General features: G+C 42.4%; 1 protein-coding gene across 3 annotated transcripts in view; it reads left to right on the forward strand.

Moving 5' to 3' along the window:
- The first annotated feature begins 414 nt into the window (after positions 1-414).
- LOC141415577 (uncharacterized) overlaps positions 415-18707 on the forward strand; it is a 30642-nt gene continuing 12349 nt past the window's right edge. For 2 of the 3 annotated variants that reach the window (XM_074052499.1, XM_074052500.1), the window contains exons 1-7: positions 415-1543; positions 5163-5340; positions 12585-12673; positions 14440-14547; positions 14767-14948; positions 15197-15384; positions 18512-18705. In XM_074052499.1, the coding sequence (XP_073908600.1) occupies positions 12594-12673; positions 14440-14547; positions 14767-14948; positions 15197-15384; positions 18512-18705 (752 nt within the window). In that variant the 5' untranslated portion in view covers positions 415-1543; positions 5163-5340; positions 12585-12593. The remainder of the gene's footprint in view (positions 1544-5162; positions 5341-12584; positions 12674-14439; positions 14548-14766; positions 14949-15196; positions 15385-18511; positions 18706-18707) is intronic. The other variant, XM_074052501.1, reaches the window with a different exon arrangement.

The following is an 18707-nucleotide window of genomic DNA, read 5'->3' on the forward strand; positions in this document are numbered from 1 at the left end:
ACCTGCTGGAACAGTGGGTGGGTGACCCTGGAGTGCTGAGCACAGATGGATCCGCTGTGGCCCAGATCCAGTGATGCTGCAGCTGATCCTGCTTCCCGTGGGCCTACCAGGGATGATACACACGACACACACACACACACACACACACACACACACACACACACAGAACACACCAATACAGACACATACAACACAAACATACACATCACACACAGTACACATACGCACACAACTAGGCATACACAGAGACACATGACACACACATGCACAGAACAAAGATACACAACACATATACACACGCATAGCACACACACACATACATACACAAGATACACAACACACACATTCACGCATCAAAACAGCATACAACACACATACACGACACACACAGACGCACATGCACACACACCTCCTACACCCACAACACATACCACACTAACACGTATACAAAACACACACACAAAACACATATGTAAACAATACACATAAACAAAGACACACATACATACAACACACACAGACACACACCTAATATCCCCACAAACCTACACACAAAACACATATACACACTGGCTGAACACACTAGACACACACACACCAAACACAACACACACACCTGACACCCACACCAAACACATACAACACACACATAGAATTGTGCTACTGGTACAGCCTGCATCTGTGCTGTTCCGAGCCCAGGTGCCTCCAGGAGCCTTGCAGTGCATTCAGCAGACCATTTCTGCAAGGCAGAGCTCGCCACAGACTGAGCACCCTGCCTGACCCCACAGGCAAGGATGGCTCTAGGACACCATAGCCCAGAGACATTGGACCCAAACAGGGCAACTCTGGTGCCTGTGACCCACACGGACTTCTGGAGCAGCCAGTCCTCTCTGGAAACCTCAAGAGGCCTTTGGGAGGATACAGGGAGCCAGTGCCCAGGTTGCAGACGCGAACACTGCGACCTCCTCTGGAGGGGGTAAGGGCATCTACAGTGGACCAGACCAGTCACCCTACAGACCTCAAGCATCTTGCTCTGACCCAGGCCTCTAGAGGAGGAAGAGGACCTCACTGCTCAGACCCCAACAGGGTTTGGCTTCCATCAACCCTCAGCAGAAGCCTCAGCAGACAGCCCATATGCAGGGAGGCATTTGGGGAGAGACTTCAAGCCCAGATGTCAGCCCTGGCAGAGTTGTCAGAGAAAATGTGCAGCATGGAGCTTCCATGCCCCATGAGGATTTCCCTGGCCACCCCGGGCTGAGTACCTGAGATAAACTGGGAGAACTATGGCAGCTACTTTCATGGACGTGTACCTGACCTAGCCCTTGGGGACTTTGTGTGCTTGAATTGTCTAAAGATGGGGTGCTGAGGGGCAGGAATGGTGAGGCTTTCTAACAATACTTGAAACCTAATGATAAGCAACATTTCCTCATTATTTTCCAGTGACCGACCTTACTGAAATGGTGCTACAGTTGCTGTGCAAAGAAATTCTGGTGTGAAGAAGAATGTAAAAATCTACCTTCTGTGGTTCAAGATCAGGTTGGGTGTGAGTAGGAGGTTGTGGGGATCCTGGGAGAGCTAACTTAGCAAAGGTGTCTTTAACTTTTCCTTGCTCCAAGAAGCACCCTGACTGCTTTGCCACTCAGGCAGAGGGGACATGTGGGGAGAGTTATTCGATTTTTTTTGTGCTTTATTCTTTCCAGAAATCCACAGCCAAAGTACAGGCTCTTGAGCTCCAGGTACTGCTCTTGGATCACCTTGCTCAGAGCTCACTCCATCTCCCTCTCATGGAGTGTACTTTCTGCTTTCACTTTCAGTAAAACTTGGCTGCTGCTTTGCAATCTGTTTGTTCCCATCCAGTTCTTTGTTCAGGATGCCAAACACCTGAGATCTTCTCAACCAGGGTCTTTTGCGACCACCCTCTGGGAACACTATGAATACATCTGGGACACATTCATCTAGAGTGCCTTTCCCCACAATTTCTTCCTTTTTTTTTTTTAACTTTCATTTTTCTCTGTTCTATTTTATCACCTTCACATTTATTTACATATGTGTACATTGTTTGGGCCACCTGCCCCTCCTCCCATGCCCCCCAATACCTCCAGTCTGGGCAGAACCTGTTCCACCATCTTGTTCTCCGATTTTGTTGAAGAGAAAACATAGAAGATAGTAAGAAAGACATAAAGTTTTTCCAAGTTTCAGGTAAAGATGGCTGTACAGAGAGAGTCCTAGTGTTGCTTCCATGCACTTGTGTATTACAACCCACATTGGCTCATCTCTGCCAGACCTCTTCACTTCTTCCTGGTCCCCTTCCCATACTGGCCTCTGCCAGGTTAAGATTACTTTATTTGCTCCTCTACAGAGAGCACATCAACCACATTCAAATTTTAGGTTACCTTCCTTTTTCCTATTCCTCCCACACACATTCTCTCCTTACTGTGTGACCCATGTCCAATAATAGTATTGAATTTATTTTGGGTCTACAATCTGCATTTTAGGGAGAACCTGTGATTTTTGGTCTTCTGAGCCTGGCTAACTTTGCTTAAGATGGTGTTCTCAACATCCATCTGTTACTTGTGAATGACAAAATTTCATTCTTCTTTGTGGCTAAGTAAAATTCCATTGTGTATAAATACCACATTTTGTTAGTCCATTCATCCACTGAGGGGCATCTTGGCTGTTTCCATAGCTTGGCTGTTGTAAATAATGCTGCAATAAAGATGGGTGTGCAAGTGTCTTTGAAATAACTTGAGCCGCATTCCTTTGGGTATATCCCTAGGAGTGGGATTGCTGGATCATATGGCAAATCTATGTTTAGTTTTTAAAAAGCCTCTATATTGTTTTCCAAAGTGGTTGTACTAGCTTGCGTTCCCACCAGCAGTGTATGAGGATTCCTTTTTCCCCTCATCCTTGCCAACATTTGTTGGTGGTGGTGTTCTTCATGCTAGTTATTCTAACAGGAGTGAGGTAGAAGCTTAGTGAGGTTTTGATTTGCATTTCCTTTATGGCTAGGGATGGTGGGTATTTTTTCATGTGTTTTTTGGCCGTTTGGACTTCTTCCTTTGAAAAAGTTCTGTTTAGTTCAGTTGCCCACTTTATTGGTTTATTAATTTGGGGGGAGTTTATTATTGGTTTATTAATTTGGGGGGAGTTTAGTTTTTTGAGCTCCTTATATATTTTGGTTATCAGTCCTTTGTCGGATGTATAGCTAGCAAATATTTTCTCCTACTCTGTGGGTGTTCTCTTCAGTTTAGAGACCATTTCTTTTGTTGAGCAGAAGCTTTTTGATTCCATGTAGCCTCATTTGTCCAACTTTTCTCTTAGTTGCTGGGCTGCTGCAGTTCGTCTGAGGAATTCCTTTCCTATAGCTATTGTGTCCAGGGTATTCTCTGTTCTTTCATGTACTAACTGCAAGGATTTGTATCTAATATTAAGTTCTTTCATCCACTTTTGAGTTGATTCTAGTAAGTGTGATAGGCATGGATCTAGTTTCAGTTTTCTGTAGGCAGATAACCACTTTTCCCAGCAACATTTGTTGAAGAGGCAGTCTTTTCTCCATCATTTGTTTTTGGCACCTTTGTCAAAAATAAGGTCGGATAGCTGTATGGATTCATATCCAGGTACTCTATTCTGTTACACTCTTCTTCATATCTGTTTTTGTGCCACTACCATGCTGTTCTTATTGCTGTGGGTCTGTAGTATAGTTTGAAATTGGGTATTGTGATACCTGCAGCATTGGTCTTTTTGCTCAGTATTGCCTTGGCTATTAATGGTCTTTTGTGTTTCCAAATAAACTTTAGGGTAGATGTTTCGATTTCCATGATGCATGTCATTAGGATGTTGAGGGGAATTGTGTTGAATGTGTAGATTGACTTTGGTAGTATAGCTATTTTTACTAGGTTGATCGTGCCAATCCATGAGCATGGGAGATCTTTCCATCTTCTATAGTCTTCCTTGATTTCTTTCTTCAGTAGTTTGTAGTTCCCTTAGACAGTTTATTTACATCCTTTGTTAAGTTTATTCCTAGGTAGTTGATGTTTTTTAGGCTTTTGTAAATGGAATTGTTTTCCTATATTCTTTCTCAGTTAGTTCACTGTTGGTGTATAGAAAGGCTACTGATTTTTGTAAGCTTATTTTGTATCCTGCTACATTGCTGAAGGTGTTTGTGGTGTCTAGGAGTTTTGGGGTGGAGTTTTCTGGGAATTTGTAAGGTAGTACTTGTATATACTCTCAAAGGTTCTCCAAGTTATTAAGTTCGTTAGTTCTTGTGAAAGAGAGCACACAGTAATTAGTACCTATTAGTCTTTGCAATTGAAAGGTAGTACTCAATGTAGCATTCACATATGAAGTATTTACATTCACTGTTTTATGACTCATGTTCCTAAAAGAAGCACAAATTGCAAGTTTACCAAATCTACCTTTGTTAATTTTGAATTTTTCTTATTTTAGATTTTCATTAATTTCAAGGATATGTATGTATATATACACATACGTATAGTGTTCATATATAAATAATATAGCCTCTGAAACTAAACAAATCTTTGCGCTTGTGATTTACAAAATATCTGATAACACCACCTTTGATATTCTGTATTCTATATTCTTTCATCTCACAAAATATTTTGATGTTAATTATTTCCAGAAATACTTTCTGTGACCAAAGATCAAGTTAAATTAATGTATTCCACTGGTTGAATTATTTGAAAATGTGAAAACATTTCACCACAGTGCTTGTGATGTTAGGTCATCCCCATAACCACGGAATTAGGGATGTGGACATGAACTTGACAGGTGAGATTAACTTCATGATGTAGTTCACCGCCTTGCAGGTCAGAGACATTCAAAGCTGCCTGTGCTCAGCTCCCACTGCGCTGCTGTCCCTGCATCTTGCTCTACAGCCATGGCTACTCAGGGCTCCTCTCGATGCTGTTTGGAGAAAATGTTTGTCACTGTGTCACCCAGGTGTCCAATACAGTAGTGTAACTGGGTGTTTTCAGTTGAAACTTGAAATTGTGGTGTTAGTAGTCACATTGGTTTTGAGGAAATCCTCAGGTTAATGTGAAGTGATCATGAGCAACAAAATGAGAATGTTTTGAGGAAAATTGGGTATTAGGTGAAATAATTATTAGCAGTTGGAATAACTTTTCTGATATTTGCTTTTTAAGAAAATCATTTCAGGAAATACACAAATCAGATTCTGCGTGGTGGACCCTTCAGAAGATCTGAGAAGCCAGCTTGGACATTTAAAATCAGAACTGTCATTTATACATATGCTGACTGGCTTCAATATGAGAAATTCTTCTGGAAGACAAGGACTGCTGACCTCTGAGATTATCAAAAAGGGTGAGCATTATTTTAATCTAGAAATAGTTTTGAAGCTCACCTTGTTATGACCAGGAACTTGGTTATAATAATGTTGAATTAAGATTCTGCACATTCACTGTCATGGTGTACTTGTGCAGTGAGGCATCTTTTGAACATCATATTTGCTCAGTACTTTTTTTGTGTCATTAGGGTGTGAATTCAGGCCTTGTGCCACCTAGGGAGATGCTCCAACTCTTGAGCTGAAGTTCAGCCCCCAAACTCTTAAAAGTCACCTGAAGTAAATATTAAAGAACAGAACAGTGTCCTTGATTACCTTCCTGGTCAAGTAAGAGTGATATGGTATTTGCGATTTTAACACACCCCAGGGCCTCATGCATGCTAGGAAAGTGCTGTACCAATTGAGCCATGTTGTCAGCCTATTTTAATTTTTTTGAGACAAGGTGTACATCGTGGCCCAAGCTGGCCTCCTGCCTCAGCTGCCTAATTGCTGGCATTACAGGTGTGACCATTACACCAGCATTAATTTATAAATCTTACAATTCATCGCTCCCATGAAAGCTGCCTCACTGTACTGTAGTACTCCTAACTGTCATTACCTAGGGTCAATAATCGACCATCAGCTGAAGCTTTTCCCAGAAAGAAGCAATCTGGTCTTAATGACTAAGTTTTATTGCCAAGGATCTAAGGTGCCCTGAGAGGTGAAAGGAAGGTAATTTACTGTTGCAAGTGAATGTTAGGAACTTTCTTTGATCAAGAACAACGTTCTTTAGCAGAAATCATTTTTGGAAGTGCTTGCTGATTTTTCTACTGAAATAACTCTTAGGAGAGGGAGAGTGCTCAGTGGGTCTTCAGCAGCTCACTGCAGCGGTGTTTTTAATTACTTATATAATTGAAGTGATGGAATTTAGAGACTTGAAAAGATTTGAAAGGAAGAGATGGGATTCAGAAAGTACAGCCAGGTAGGGTTTGCATAACAACTTGAGCAGTAGAGTGCCTGCCTAGCAGGTGGAAGGTCCTGAGCTCAAATACAGTCCCACAAAAAAAAAAGTAAGGCTAGCCCTGTATGAAACTCTTTATCTATCTATTCATTGCTGGTACTGGGGTTTGAACTCAGAGCCTCACATTTGCTAGGCAGGTGCTCTACCACTTGAGCCACTTCAACAACTCTTTCTTGTGTCTGTGTTGAGTACTTTTGATAGAAGGTGTCATGAACTATTTGGCCAGGCTAGCTTTGAACCGCAGTCCTCCTGATCTCTGTTTTGTGTGTAGCTAGGATTGCAGACATGAGCCACCAGTACTCAGTTGACAGTCTTGAGTAGTAGTCACCCACCTCGGGTGGGTCTCAGACCTCAATCCTCCTCACTGTGAGACCTCATGCAGAAGGATTACAGGTGCATACCACCATGCCTAGCTTGTTGGTAGAGATGGGGGTCTTGCAACATTTTGGAGTTTGTTGGGTGGTACTGGACTTTGAACTCAGGGCCTTGTGTTTGCACAGGTAGTCTACTACTTGACCCACACCTCTAGACCAGGTCTTCTAACTTTTTGCGTGGTCTGTAGTAGAATTGTGATCTTCTAATCTCTGCTTCCCAAGTAGCTGGGATTTGAACAGGCATGAACCACTGCGCCTGGCCTCTGTTCTTTACTTTTTATTTTTTCATGATTTCCCAGCACTGTACTAATGAGGACTGCTCTTACCTTTTTGTCAGCTCTAAAAGCATGTTATGAAGAGTAAGTACTTTGGCTTGATAGTTGATCATTTTGAAGGACAAATCTTCCGGTGTTCATTAATTTTGATAAAAAATATACTCTCACTGTTTAAAATTTTTTTCTAAATTTTATTAAGAGTATAGATCTTTAAATTAAGGAAATTCAGTGAACCCCCAAAAGAACAAACACAGCAAAAACATACAAAACTAATTGCTATCTTGTTTAGGAACAGCTAAAACATGATAAAAACAAAGAGCAATGTCCAGATTTTCCAAAATTCACAAGAGTGGTTATGTCTGGGGAGAAGAATGGCAAGGCTTCAAGTATATTAGTAAATTATTTTCTTCAAGTAATCTAAAGAGTACATAATTATTTATTACTCATTAAATTGTGTGTACACATTTGTGCATATAGTATAGAGATCACAATATTAATACAGTATTAATGAAGTCCATCTTTTTTTGTGTGTGTGGTTCTGGGGAAGGAAACCAGAGCCTTGTACATATTAGGCAAGTGTTCTCCCAGTGAGCTGTATCCCCAGCCCTCCATTCTTCGTCTGTTACTTATAAGAAGAGAAGCTATTCCTAATCACACTTCTTATTCATTTAAAAAAATTCTGGGGCTGGCAGAGTGGCTCAAGCAGTAAGAGTGCTTGTTTACAAAGCATGAGGCCTTGAGTTCAAACCCAGGTGTCGCCAAAAAAAAAAAATCTGTGTTCAAGTTAACAAGTACTGACATTACAGTTTGGCACACTGTTTTTCTTTAGAAGCAATTATACATGCATTTTATACTTCCATAAAGAAAAGAAATGAAGCCTGGACCTTAGATAATTCAGAATATCTCTATGGGCCTGAGTTTGTTGTCTACAAAATAAAGTGTTTGCACCAGGTTATTTTAGATTCATCCACAATTCAATGTTTACTGCATTTTGACACATTTTTATGGAGAAAGCCCAAGGTCACCTAGGTTTTCTTCTATGTTATTTTCATAACATAAGTTTTACATGTGTGTCTGTGGTCCATTTTGCATTAATTTTTGTAAAAATTGTAACTCAGTGTTTAGATTTACTTATTTGCTACATGTGAATATACAGCATCTTCTATGGAATAGACTGTCCTTTCTCCATTGAACTTCCTTTGCTCCTCTGTCAGGAATCACTTTATAGCCAGGGGTGGTGGCTCATGTCTATAATCTCAGATGCTCTGGAGGTAGAGATCAGGAGGTAGTGGTTCATGGTCAGTGGGAGCAAAAATTTAATGTGAGTTCACCTTGACAAATAAGCTGGTTGTGAAGGTGCATGTCTCTAATCCCAGCTACATAGGAGACTGTCTATAGCAGGATCACTGTCTGAGGCCAACCTGGGCAAAAAGCACTGGATCTTATGCGAAAAACAGCTAAAACAAAAAGGACTGAGGGTGTGGCCCAAGCTGTAGAGTGCCGGCCTAACAAATGTGAGTCCTGAATTCAAACTCAGTACTCCCACACCCCACTGCCAAAGAAAATCACTTTTCTGTATTTGTGAATCTATTTCTGGACTCGATTTTGAACTTGTGATCCACCTTCTATGCTTTCACCAACACCATACTTTTTATTAGTGTAAAAGTTAAGTCTCAAAATTAGGTAGTGTTAGTTCTCTGACCTCATTCTTCAGTATCATGCTGGCTGATCTGAATCTTTTGTCTTTTTTTTTTCCTACTGTGTTGTGATTGAACTCAGAGCCTTGTGACTGCTAGGCATGCAGTCAAACTCTGAACTGTATCCACAGCTTCTGCCTTTCTAGTCCATGTAAACTAGAGATTCTCTTTTCTTCTCATTTATTTACTTTTTTTTTAATTATAAAAAAATTTTATTGCGATGTATTTGTTATATGGGGGGAGCCATAGTGATAGTTCTGATTAGGATTATATTGTACATTATTTAGATTGCCCTGATCATGTCTCCTCCTAAAAATCACTTCACTTAAAGCATTTGCAAGAGATTTCTTTGTTCTATTTCATATAAGTGTAGGAAGTCCATCTAAGTATATGCTCATCTTAATCTCCTTCATTCACCCTTCCTCCTCCCACTAGTGCCCCCAGACACACACTGTACCTGTTTTATAGTCCTTGTTTCATTACTAATATTTAAGTTGACGTTCAAAGGGTTTCTCTATGTTTCCCCTCTGTGAGTATATTTTGTTCTGTTCCATCCCTTCTGTTGCTCTCCCTTACCTCTTTACCTCCCACCCTCCCCCCTTTTTCAACTGCTTTCAGTACACACCTTCATATCCTCTACCTTCACAGATGTTATGTTTTATGATGTTACTGATGCTCTATCATTCTCTTTTCCTTTCCCTCTTTCTCTGAGTTCCATGGAGCAGTTCTACTATGACAAACACATTCTACATCTGAGTTTGTATATGTTTTTCTTTTGGATCTATCTTCCACGTATGAGAGAAAACATGTGGCCTTTGTGTTTCTGATCCTGGCTAACTTCACTTAACATGATGTCTTCCAATTGTATTCACTTTCAAACCACATGTCATTATCCCTTCTGGCTGAGTAAAACTTCTGTGTATACACCACATTTTCTTATGCACTCATAGTTGTAGGACACCTGGGTTGTTCCCACAGCTTGGCTATTGTGAGTCATGCTCAGATGAACATGGGAGTACAGGTGTTTTTATTGTATCCTGTCTTATGTTCCTTTGGGCAGATGCCCAGGGGCAGTATCAGTGGATCATATGGCAGTTCTAGCTTTAGCTTTCTGAGGAATCTCCCTACTGCTTTCTGAAGTGGTTGTACTAATTTGCATTCCCACCAGCATGTTTAAGGGTTCCATTTCACCACATCCTCGCCAGCATTTGTGGTTATTATTGCCCTTGATTACAGCCATTCTAACCGGGGTGAGATGAAATGTAAGTGTTGTTGTGATTTGCATATCTGTTGTAGCCAGGGAAATTGAACACTTCTTCTTGTATATACTGTTCATTTGTACCTCTCCCTTTGAGAATTTCCTGTTTCATTCATGTGCCTGTTTTAAACTCTTGAGTATGCTTGTCATTATCTACAAAGCAGCTTGCTGGGGTTTCAGTTGGGTTGCACGGAATCTATAGGTCACATTAGGAAGAACTGACATCTCAACCACATTGAATCTTTCTTTTCATAAAATCATGATCAGGCATTCCATTTAGCTGTCATGTGTCTTTAGTTTCCTTTAATCTGGTTGATCCTTCTTTGTCTTTTGTAACACTAACTTTTTTGAAGTTCACTTATGTTATAGATTGTTATTTTTTTTCCTTTCTCCTTTCCTTCCCCTTCCTCTTTCCCTTCCTTCTCCCTGTGTAGTCCAGGATAGCCTTGATGTGTGATTGTTTGACTTCAGCCTCCTGAGTGCTGAGCTTACAGGTATGTGCCACTACACTTGGAATCAAAGTTCACAATCATCTTGTTAGAATAACTTGGTTCTACTAATTCTGAATACCTACCTAGCACTCTATTTAAATTGACTTCCCTCTGGGCTTTCCCCATTGCTGTCTTAGGTTTCAATTTTCCTGGATATGCCAGGTCAGTTCTACTTGTCCATGTACTATTCAATTTATCCCAGTGAGTTCCAGCTTCCAAAATTAGGTTGCTCTTATCTTTCCTTTTCTCTTTACCCTTGTAGAATTGTGCCCTTCTAAAAATAATCTCATTCACAAAACTGCATGCCAACCTAACATCAAAATTGTGCTTATGAGGTATAATAAATTTCTGTTTCTTGATCTGGGTGGTGGTTGCATGGATAAACATATATGTAGAAAATGAGTCAGGTTTGAACTTCAGAATAGGGCATGTTGGCTGGCTGTGGTGGCAAATGCCTGTAATCCCACCTACCCTGGAAATGGAGAAAAAGATTTAGCCTCAGGCTCAACTTGAGTAGGAACTAGCAAGACCCTATTATAAAGTCAAGCTTTGTTACATGATTCAGGCTGGCAATCCCAGCTATTCAGAAGACAGAAATAAGGAGGATTGAGGGACCAAGTTGGCCCAGGCAAAAGTGCAAGAGTCTACTTGAAAAAAACAAAACTAAAAGACAAAGAACTGGTGAGTCTACCCAACTGGGCATACATTGAGAAACCCCTTTGAACACCAACTTAAATATTAATAATGAAAAACAGGACTATAAAATGGATACAGTGTGTATTGGTGTACTAGTGGGAGGAGGAGAGTGAGTGAAAGAGATTAACATGATGGTATATGGTTGATGGACTTCATGTACCTCTATGAAGTAGAACTGAGAAAACTTGCAATTGCTTTAAGTGGGGTGGGGAGAGGGTTAAGGGGAAGAGATAATGGGGACAGTGTAACCAATGTACAGTACAAGTCTATTCGGAATTGTTGTTAATCCCCCCATATAACGAATATCCTAATAAAAAGTTTATAAAAAATAACCTTGTTAACACCTCCCTCAAAAAAAAGGAAAAGGACTGGCTCAAGGGGTAGTTTGCTTGAGGTGTTGAAGTAAATGCTCAGTGCTGCCAAACTAAATAGATGCATAAACAAACAAACAAAGGGCTTGCTGGGCACCAGTAGCTCATTCCTGTGATCCTAGGTACTGGGAGGCTGAGAACAGAGGGTCATAGTTTGAGGCCAGCACAGGTGAAGAGACCCCATCTCCAAAATACCCAGAGAAAAATGGTCTGGAGGTTTGGTTCAAACAGTAGAGCATGTTGAATTCAAACCCCAGTTCCACAAAAATGTATGCATGTCATATCTTGAAAATAGCACTCATATTAGTGAAATTTTGAGAGGTAACAGAGATAAGCATGTGGGTTCCATATATTGTCTTCAACAGTATTTAGGACAAATGGTCCTAATGTATGTGGCCCACCCTAGGTGTTGTGAGACTAAAGAAAGAGGCTAGACATATCTACAGTTGCACAGAGTAGAATTTATTGGGGGGAGTTACTGCCAGAAGCATGGCTCTGGGTGGCAGCAAAGACCACTTGGATTCCCTAAATATGGTTTAGAAAGAATGGCATATTTGTGAGTTAGGACAAAAGTGACTTCATTCCGGCTGGAATGCTCTCAGTTTATCTTAATATTGAGAGTCAGGTGCATCTGGGAGCCAGGATCCCTATTTAAAGCTCCATGAATGTCTCTAGTGGTTTTGTCTAATAGTGATTGTTGGAAAAACTGACTAGGGTTACTCTGGGACCACCATAGTGGTTATGAACCAGGATGGCTACAGTCATGTCAAGCCAAATCCATACATGAACAAGATAATGATGAGAAACAGAAAAGAAAGAAGAACATCAAACAGTGAACATGATTCAAACTTACCTAGGGTTTTCTATGTCTATTTCTGTTTACCTTGAATGTTGGTATAATTGAGCACTAGAAAGTATAAATTGATATTGATCCAATTTTGTAAGGCTAATCAATTTGATATACTTTCTTCCAGATTTTTAAATACAATTGCTAATGTACACTTTCATATTTCTACATATGTTGTAGATATTCATACAAAATAATGGATATCTGAAGACAACTGTTGTTTGCATATAAAATGCTTGTTTATCTAATTTACAGACGTGAAGAATGTTCTACAGAGACACTGATTATCAGAAAGTTGCCACATGGTTACATTTCAACTTGAATTTCAGATTCTGGAAATGCAGGTAAATTAAGGAGCATGTTGAGATAACAAAGATCTTTCTTCTATGAGAGAAACAATTCCCACACCCCAGCTTCTAGCAGTGACTGAGCTGAGGAGGAGTCCATGAGGCAGAGCTCCCTTAGCACATTTCATCACTTCAGTTTTGTTAAGTATCAACCCCATCATATGCACGTGGTAGGGTTGTTGCTGAGGCCATAAGCACTTTCTTGTAGAGCAGGTGTCACGATGCTCCTGGGCTCCCAGTGTAAGACCCTGAGGTTGCAGAACAGTGCTGGATGCCACCAGTAGTTAGCATATGGGCCTGCCATCTGTTATCTGTAAGTTTCCTAAGCTGTGTAAGAGATTTCTCTAACATTTAGCATAGTAAAACAAGAAAAAATACTACTTTGCTCTTTTTCTGTGGGTCAGGAATTTGGAAGCAGCCCAGTTGGGTGTCCATGCTTCTCTTGAGCTTGTAGTCATCTAGGACCATAGCCTTCCGGAGGCTGCTTTGGCTGGATGACTCTGCAAGTTAGTTGTATTGGAGTGCTGAAACACAAGACGGAGGGGAGGGAGACAACTTTGGTTAAGATTTTAATACAAGATGATGAGGCAGACAGAATGATAACACATAGCCCTACTGACTGGGGATGGGCAGTGCAGGCTGAAGCATCTTCAAAGGCTGTCTTCAGGAAGGGCAGAATTCAGGCATAATTTTGATAACTGACAATGTTTGATGGCAGAAAGCAAGTTTCAACCAGTAGATTTTATCATTTGGAAATGTGTACAAAAAAGAGGAATAAAACAAGTCCAGGAAGGCTGACTTGGCTTCAGCTTTTCAAATGAATGTAAGTATAGAGCAGATGTTAGTCAACCCTGTGGACTGGCTGCATTTTTGCAGTCAGGGAGCCAGAATTCTCATCTGTGTCAGTGTGTCTGCTTGTGAGCCTGTGTTCACACACATGGCCATGCATATCTGTGAGAGCATATGTGATTGTCTGTGAATGTAGATGTTCATAATAAGCCTTTGTGTGTCTGTACATACACATCCCTATGCTTGCAGTTGTGATTTTCTCTAGCTGGCACTGTGGTATTCATGTCTGTGATGAGTTGTGTTTCAGTTTTATTTTTATAAGAGATGAGGACTGGTTATGGAGACCAGGGTAGCCTTTAACTCTAAATGCTCCTCCCTTAGCCTCTTAAGTGTGGGGACCACCACACTTGGTCCTCATTATATTGTTCTTCTCCTTCTTGTCATTGTCCCATCTCTGTTAGTGCATGTGCATCAGGTGCCAGCTGTCTCTGAGGGTTCCAGGCTAAGGCAGGTAAGATAGGCATGGCTAACTGAGGCCTTTCTATGAGACAAATACTAGGATGATCCCAAAAGTACAAGTAATGAAAGGAGGAAAGTCATGAGAGTCAGAATAACCTGTCTGAGATCACATGCCTTGTTGGAAAGAGGCACTGGGTGTGAACCTAACTTGATTTCCTCCCAGTTGGGCACTGGCACATTCAGACCCATCTGGAGACAGTGGTGGGGTGGTTGTAGGTGTGACATGGAGCAGTCCAGGAAGCATTCAGCAGCATAGTGAACCTAGGAGATGTCTTGTCTAAGACAAAGTGTCAGTTGAGGAGACCTTCAGAGATATCCTCACTTCCTGGATACGGGCCAGAGAATTTAGAACCCTGTTGGCCAGGCAACCACTGTCCTGATCCACTGTAACAAACTCATATCTCTCTAAACCTTATAGAGTAAAGGATGTTTTCTCGATGTCTCCCATTGCGCAGAGGCTCACGTTCCAGGAGAAGCAACCCTGGAGGCCAGCCTCTGTCTGGAGAAACTACATCAGTACTTGACCACAATGCCAGTGGAGATGTTTCCAGAGGACCCCAAAGGTGACAGAGGGCAGGACAGGGCAGTTGAAGGGGGGGCACACAAGCCACTCTAATCTCCCAGAGACCACAACAGATCCCTCCTCTTGTGGGTGTGTGTCTGTGTGTCTGTGAGTATAGGAAAATTTGATCCTCCCATTTCACTTGACTCTATGACAAAGTCCTTTTTCCAGTGAGCTACTGTCTCCATGCTTGAACTGTCCCTCTTTGGCCCCAAACCAGGAAGAACTTGTGCCAGCCAACTTCCTCTGTGAGGCCTACAGGGAGAAACTCTCCAGGGCAAAAATTTTGGAGAAAATGGTGCCTTCTGTGCTGTTCTGGGACCCCATCTTCCTCCCCACAACCAGGGGCAGCAACCGAAGGTTCACTGCAACAGAGCATGAGCTCAACAGACTGTTCAAATGGTGAGCCCAGAGGATTTCCACTGCTGTGCCTTAGCAATGTAGTGTCCTGCTCCTGGCCCAGTTTGTTGTTCAGAGTAGGTGGGCTCAGGTTATTACTCCTGGAGGATGATTCTGGGACTCAGTAGGATGATCCCTGTATGTGGTAGCCCAATGCCTCATCCTACAGAGTCAGCCAACTAACTAAACCTAGCATAATCTCTGTCTTTGGAAGGCAAGGCAGAATTACAGGATCTTATCTCTTCCTGCAGTTCTATCACCACATCAAGGTGTGGAACCAACTTCAGAACCTATTTTGGAGGATGTGGAACTCAAATTATCTCATTTAGAGGCTGTGGAGTTTGAGACAGCTCCCGAAGAGACTCCAGTGCTCCAGCAGGCCATGCTGCCGGTTCCATCATGCAAGTCTACCTGGCCTTCATCTGTGACCGTAGAAAAGGTGCTGATTAAGTATAAAACTCAACTCTTGATATTCTAGCCCAAATTGGTGGCAGGGCAATTAATGCTAACTGATGTAAGTGGTTGTGCAGTCATAGTGGAGGCAGGCATTCTTGGGACCCTGTGACCCTTCTGCCCCAATCTGGCATTCCCTGGTGCAGGAACATTTTTCCCATTGAAATCCAGGGAGCAACATGAGCAGGGCCATTTTCTAGACCCGATAGATAATTCAACTCCACTTTGTCCACTGCACAAAGGCCAACGCAGTTACTATGTCGATTCAGGAATGGAACAGGATGGCTAGTCCCTGATTGATCACCTGTGTCAGAACTCTGAGTGAGTTCTCAATGATTGGCCTCACTCCGTTAGTGAAAGTGAGAGGGAGTTTAAGCCTGTAGGTTTGCATGAAAGGATAGATTGGGTAGTGGGTGCCCAAGAGGCTGTGAGCACGAGCAGAAGCTGGACAGCTTCCTGAGGGAGGAAAGAATGACTTAGAGTCACCGTGGTAAGGTCTTGGAGCATGAATGTGAAGAGCATATCACAGGGTCCCCAGGTTCAGGGACAGCGACCTTAACCTTGATACCTAGTCATGACAGGTCATTTTAGCTTCAAGGAGAATGGGAATGATAAGGGGAACCTGAATCAAGGAAGCCATATCCCACACAACCGCCAACATGGCCTCACAGCACCTTCCATGCAAGGGTGGGTGTGGGCAGGGCAGGTGCCCTCCTGGGTGACACACCTTCTCAGAATAGCTTGGATCAAGGGCCCTTCACAGTGTGCTCAGAAAGAGTTGAGTGTTGAATGGCAGGTACATGACACCATCTAATCTAGTACTCACTGGGTGACTACAGTCAGTGTGTTATAACACATCAACCTCCATCTCTGTGTTCTGTGACTTTGCCCTTGTCATCATTTCTCATCCTTTTATACATCACCCAGGCCTTCCTGGGTGATGTCTGATCAGTCGATGGACATAAAGCTCATGCCAATTTTTAGTCAAGAGTTGTAGAAAATATTTGGTTTGTAGGAGAGGGCCATGCATTAAGAATTTATTGATAATAAATATTATATGTAGAATTCTATGTGATGAAGAGAAAGAATCTTCTCTCGAGACCAAATTTGGGCAAGGGGAGGAAGCAGATGTGGACTGGCATGACCTGGGCCACTTACATTCTGGTGAAGCCTCCTGATAGCAACATTTGTTGCTCTCTCAGGAGAGGGAAAGCAAATAGGTGGACCTATTTGCGACAGCTCCTCCTTTGGCAAGCAGACCCAGCACCATAACCCAGGGCATCCTACCTAGGACTACCTGTAGTCCTATCCATCAGCCTGAGATTCTCCTCCAGGACAGGGCCCTGATATTGGAATCCTGGGTCCTAGCATCACTCCTTTCTAGGGTTGTCACCTCCTCTGTGAGGGCAGGAGGAAGTGGAGGCAGTTCATGTTGCACAAAGAGGGCAAGCTCAGCCCTACAATCTATAAGAGCAGCTGCCTGGTTCACTTTGCTGTTTCTGTGCATTCTTACCGTTGCCTGCAGTTCATTCTGCTTTGTGGCACTGGGAGCACTATTCTCACTTACCTTCATGAAAGCCCATCCTCATTTGTCTGTCTGTATATAGTTTTGTTTGGATGGCATTACTGTGTGAAGTTAGCCATTCTCAGTGTCCTTGATGCTTTCTCAAGTGGCCTTGAGCAGAGGAGAGTTTCATCAGAGTGGGAAGTGCACTGCCTGGGAATCTGGTACCACAAGGATAACAGGAAGGGTTTCTTGTGATACCTGCCTCTCCCAAAGCCAGGATCAGCCCTAGTCCTGACAGATACCCTGGAACTCCTTGTCCACCCAGGATCTAGTTCCCATCGTAAGGGTGGTCTCCACACCTCCACATTCCTCCCAGATATTCAAATATCATGCAATGTCCTGAATACCCCCAAACATTTCCAGGGATACACAGGGCTGTGAATGTGCATGTAAATATGTGAGCTTGCATAAGCCATTTTGTCCATATGTATCCATTTCTATATACACACCTGTGATCTTCCCTTCATTCCAGTATTGAACTTAGGCTTGTGTAGAGTTGTGTTTCATTTTTTATTCATTTGAGGGACAGCATCTTCCTATGTGGCTCAGTATAGCCTCGAACTTGAGATGCTTTTCCCTGAACCTCCAAAGTATGGCAATTGAAGATGTGTACTGCAATGCCTGCATTTCATTTTTTTTGTTGATTCCCTTATCTACCCTTCTAATTGTCCCTTCTCCATATTAGTGCATTAGCTACATCTTCCAACTGTCCCTGAGCGCCACAAGTAACACAGGTAGCTATGGGCATGTAAAAGCAAGGGTTTCCTAGCTAACAGATGCTAGGGTGGCTGCTCAATGAGAAAAAGGGGAGAGTGGGGAGGATGTGAGAACCACAGTGACCTGTCCAGGGTAACATCCAAGGTTGGAAGGAGGGGCCACTTATGAATCCTGCTCTATCACTTCAAATTTGGGTTACTGTCTAGCCAGGCATGTCTGAGGACAGTGTGGGTGAGGATTGGAATGTGGCTGTGTGTAGCTTTCCACATGGTCTGGGCAGGCAGGTGGGTCAGAATACCAGTGGACCTGGGGCAAGTTTTCTCTGAGACAGAAGTTCAGTGGAGTACACCTTCAGAGATGACCTTACTTATAACATTGAAAGCCAAAGACAATGCAGACTTTGAAGACCAGCAAGTAGGATGCAGAGCAACTACAGCTAGCTCATTTCTCTGGAGACACTAAAGAGTGAAGGATGTCCTCTTTGTGTCTCTTGACTGGCATATAGTCGGGCTCCAGGAGAGGCCAGAACAGAGGCCTCATCCACATTTTGAGACACTGGATCAGCTCACGTACACACATCCTTTGGTTTTTCCCAGAGGATGCTAAAGGTGACACAATCATTGACAGTATAGGTGATGCCAGCCATCAGACCAATCTGTCCCCTCGCATAAAGCAACAGATCACTATTGATATGCCTGTGGGTGTGGGTGTGTATATACCTGAGTGTGTGAAAAATTCTTTTTGGCAATTTTCACTTCACTATAGTGCAATCCTTTTTGCCAGTTGCTACTGTTTGTGTTTAAATTGTTCCTCCTTTTTCTCCACCTAGAATGAAAATACATCAGCCTCCATGTTGGATGAGCCCTGCAGTGAACTGAAACTCAAGGCAAGAAATCTGCAGAATTTGGTGACCGAGATATTGAACTCTGCCTTATGTGAGGACACCACCTGTATCCACAACTTTCTGGGCAGGTATAGATATTTCACTACCACCGAGCAGATGCTGGATGTGCTTTTCACTTGGT

The sequence above is a fragment of the Castor canadensis genome, chromosome 13 (assembly GCF_047511655.1).
Source record: "Castor canadensis chromosome 13, mCasCan1.hap1v2, whole genome shotgun sequence".
Lineage (NCBI taxonomy): Eukaryota > Metazoa > Chordata > Mammalia > Rodentia > Castoridae > Castor > Castor canadensis.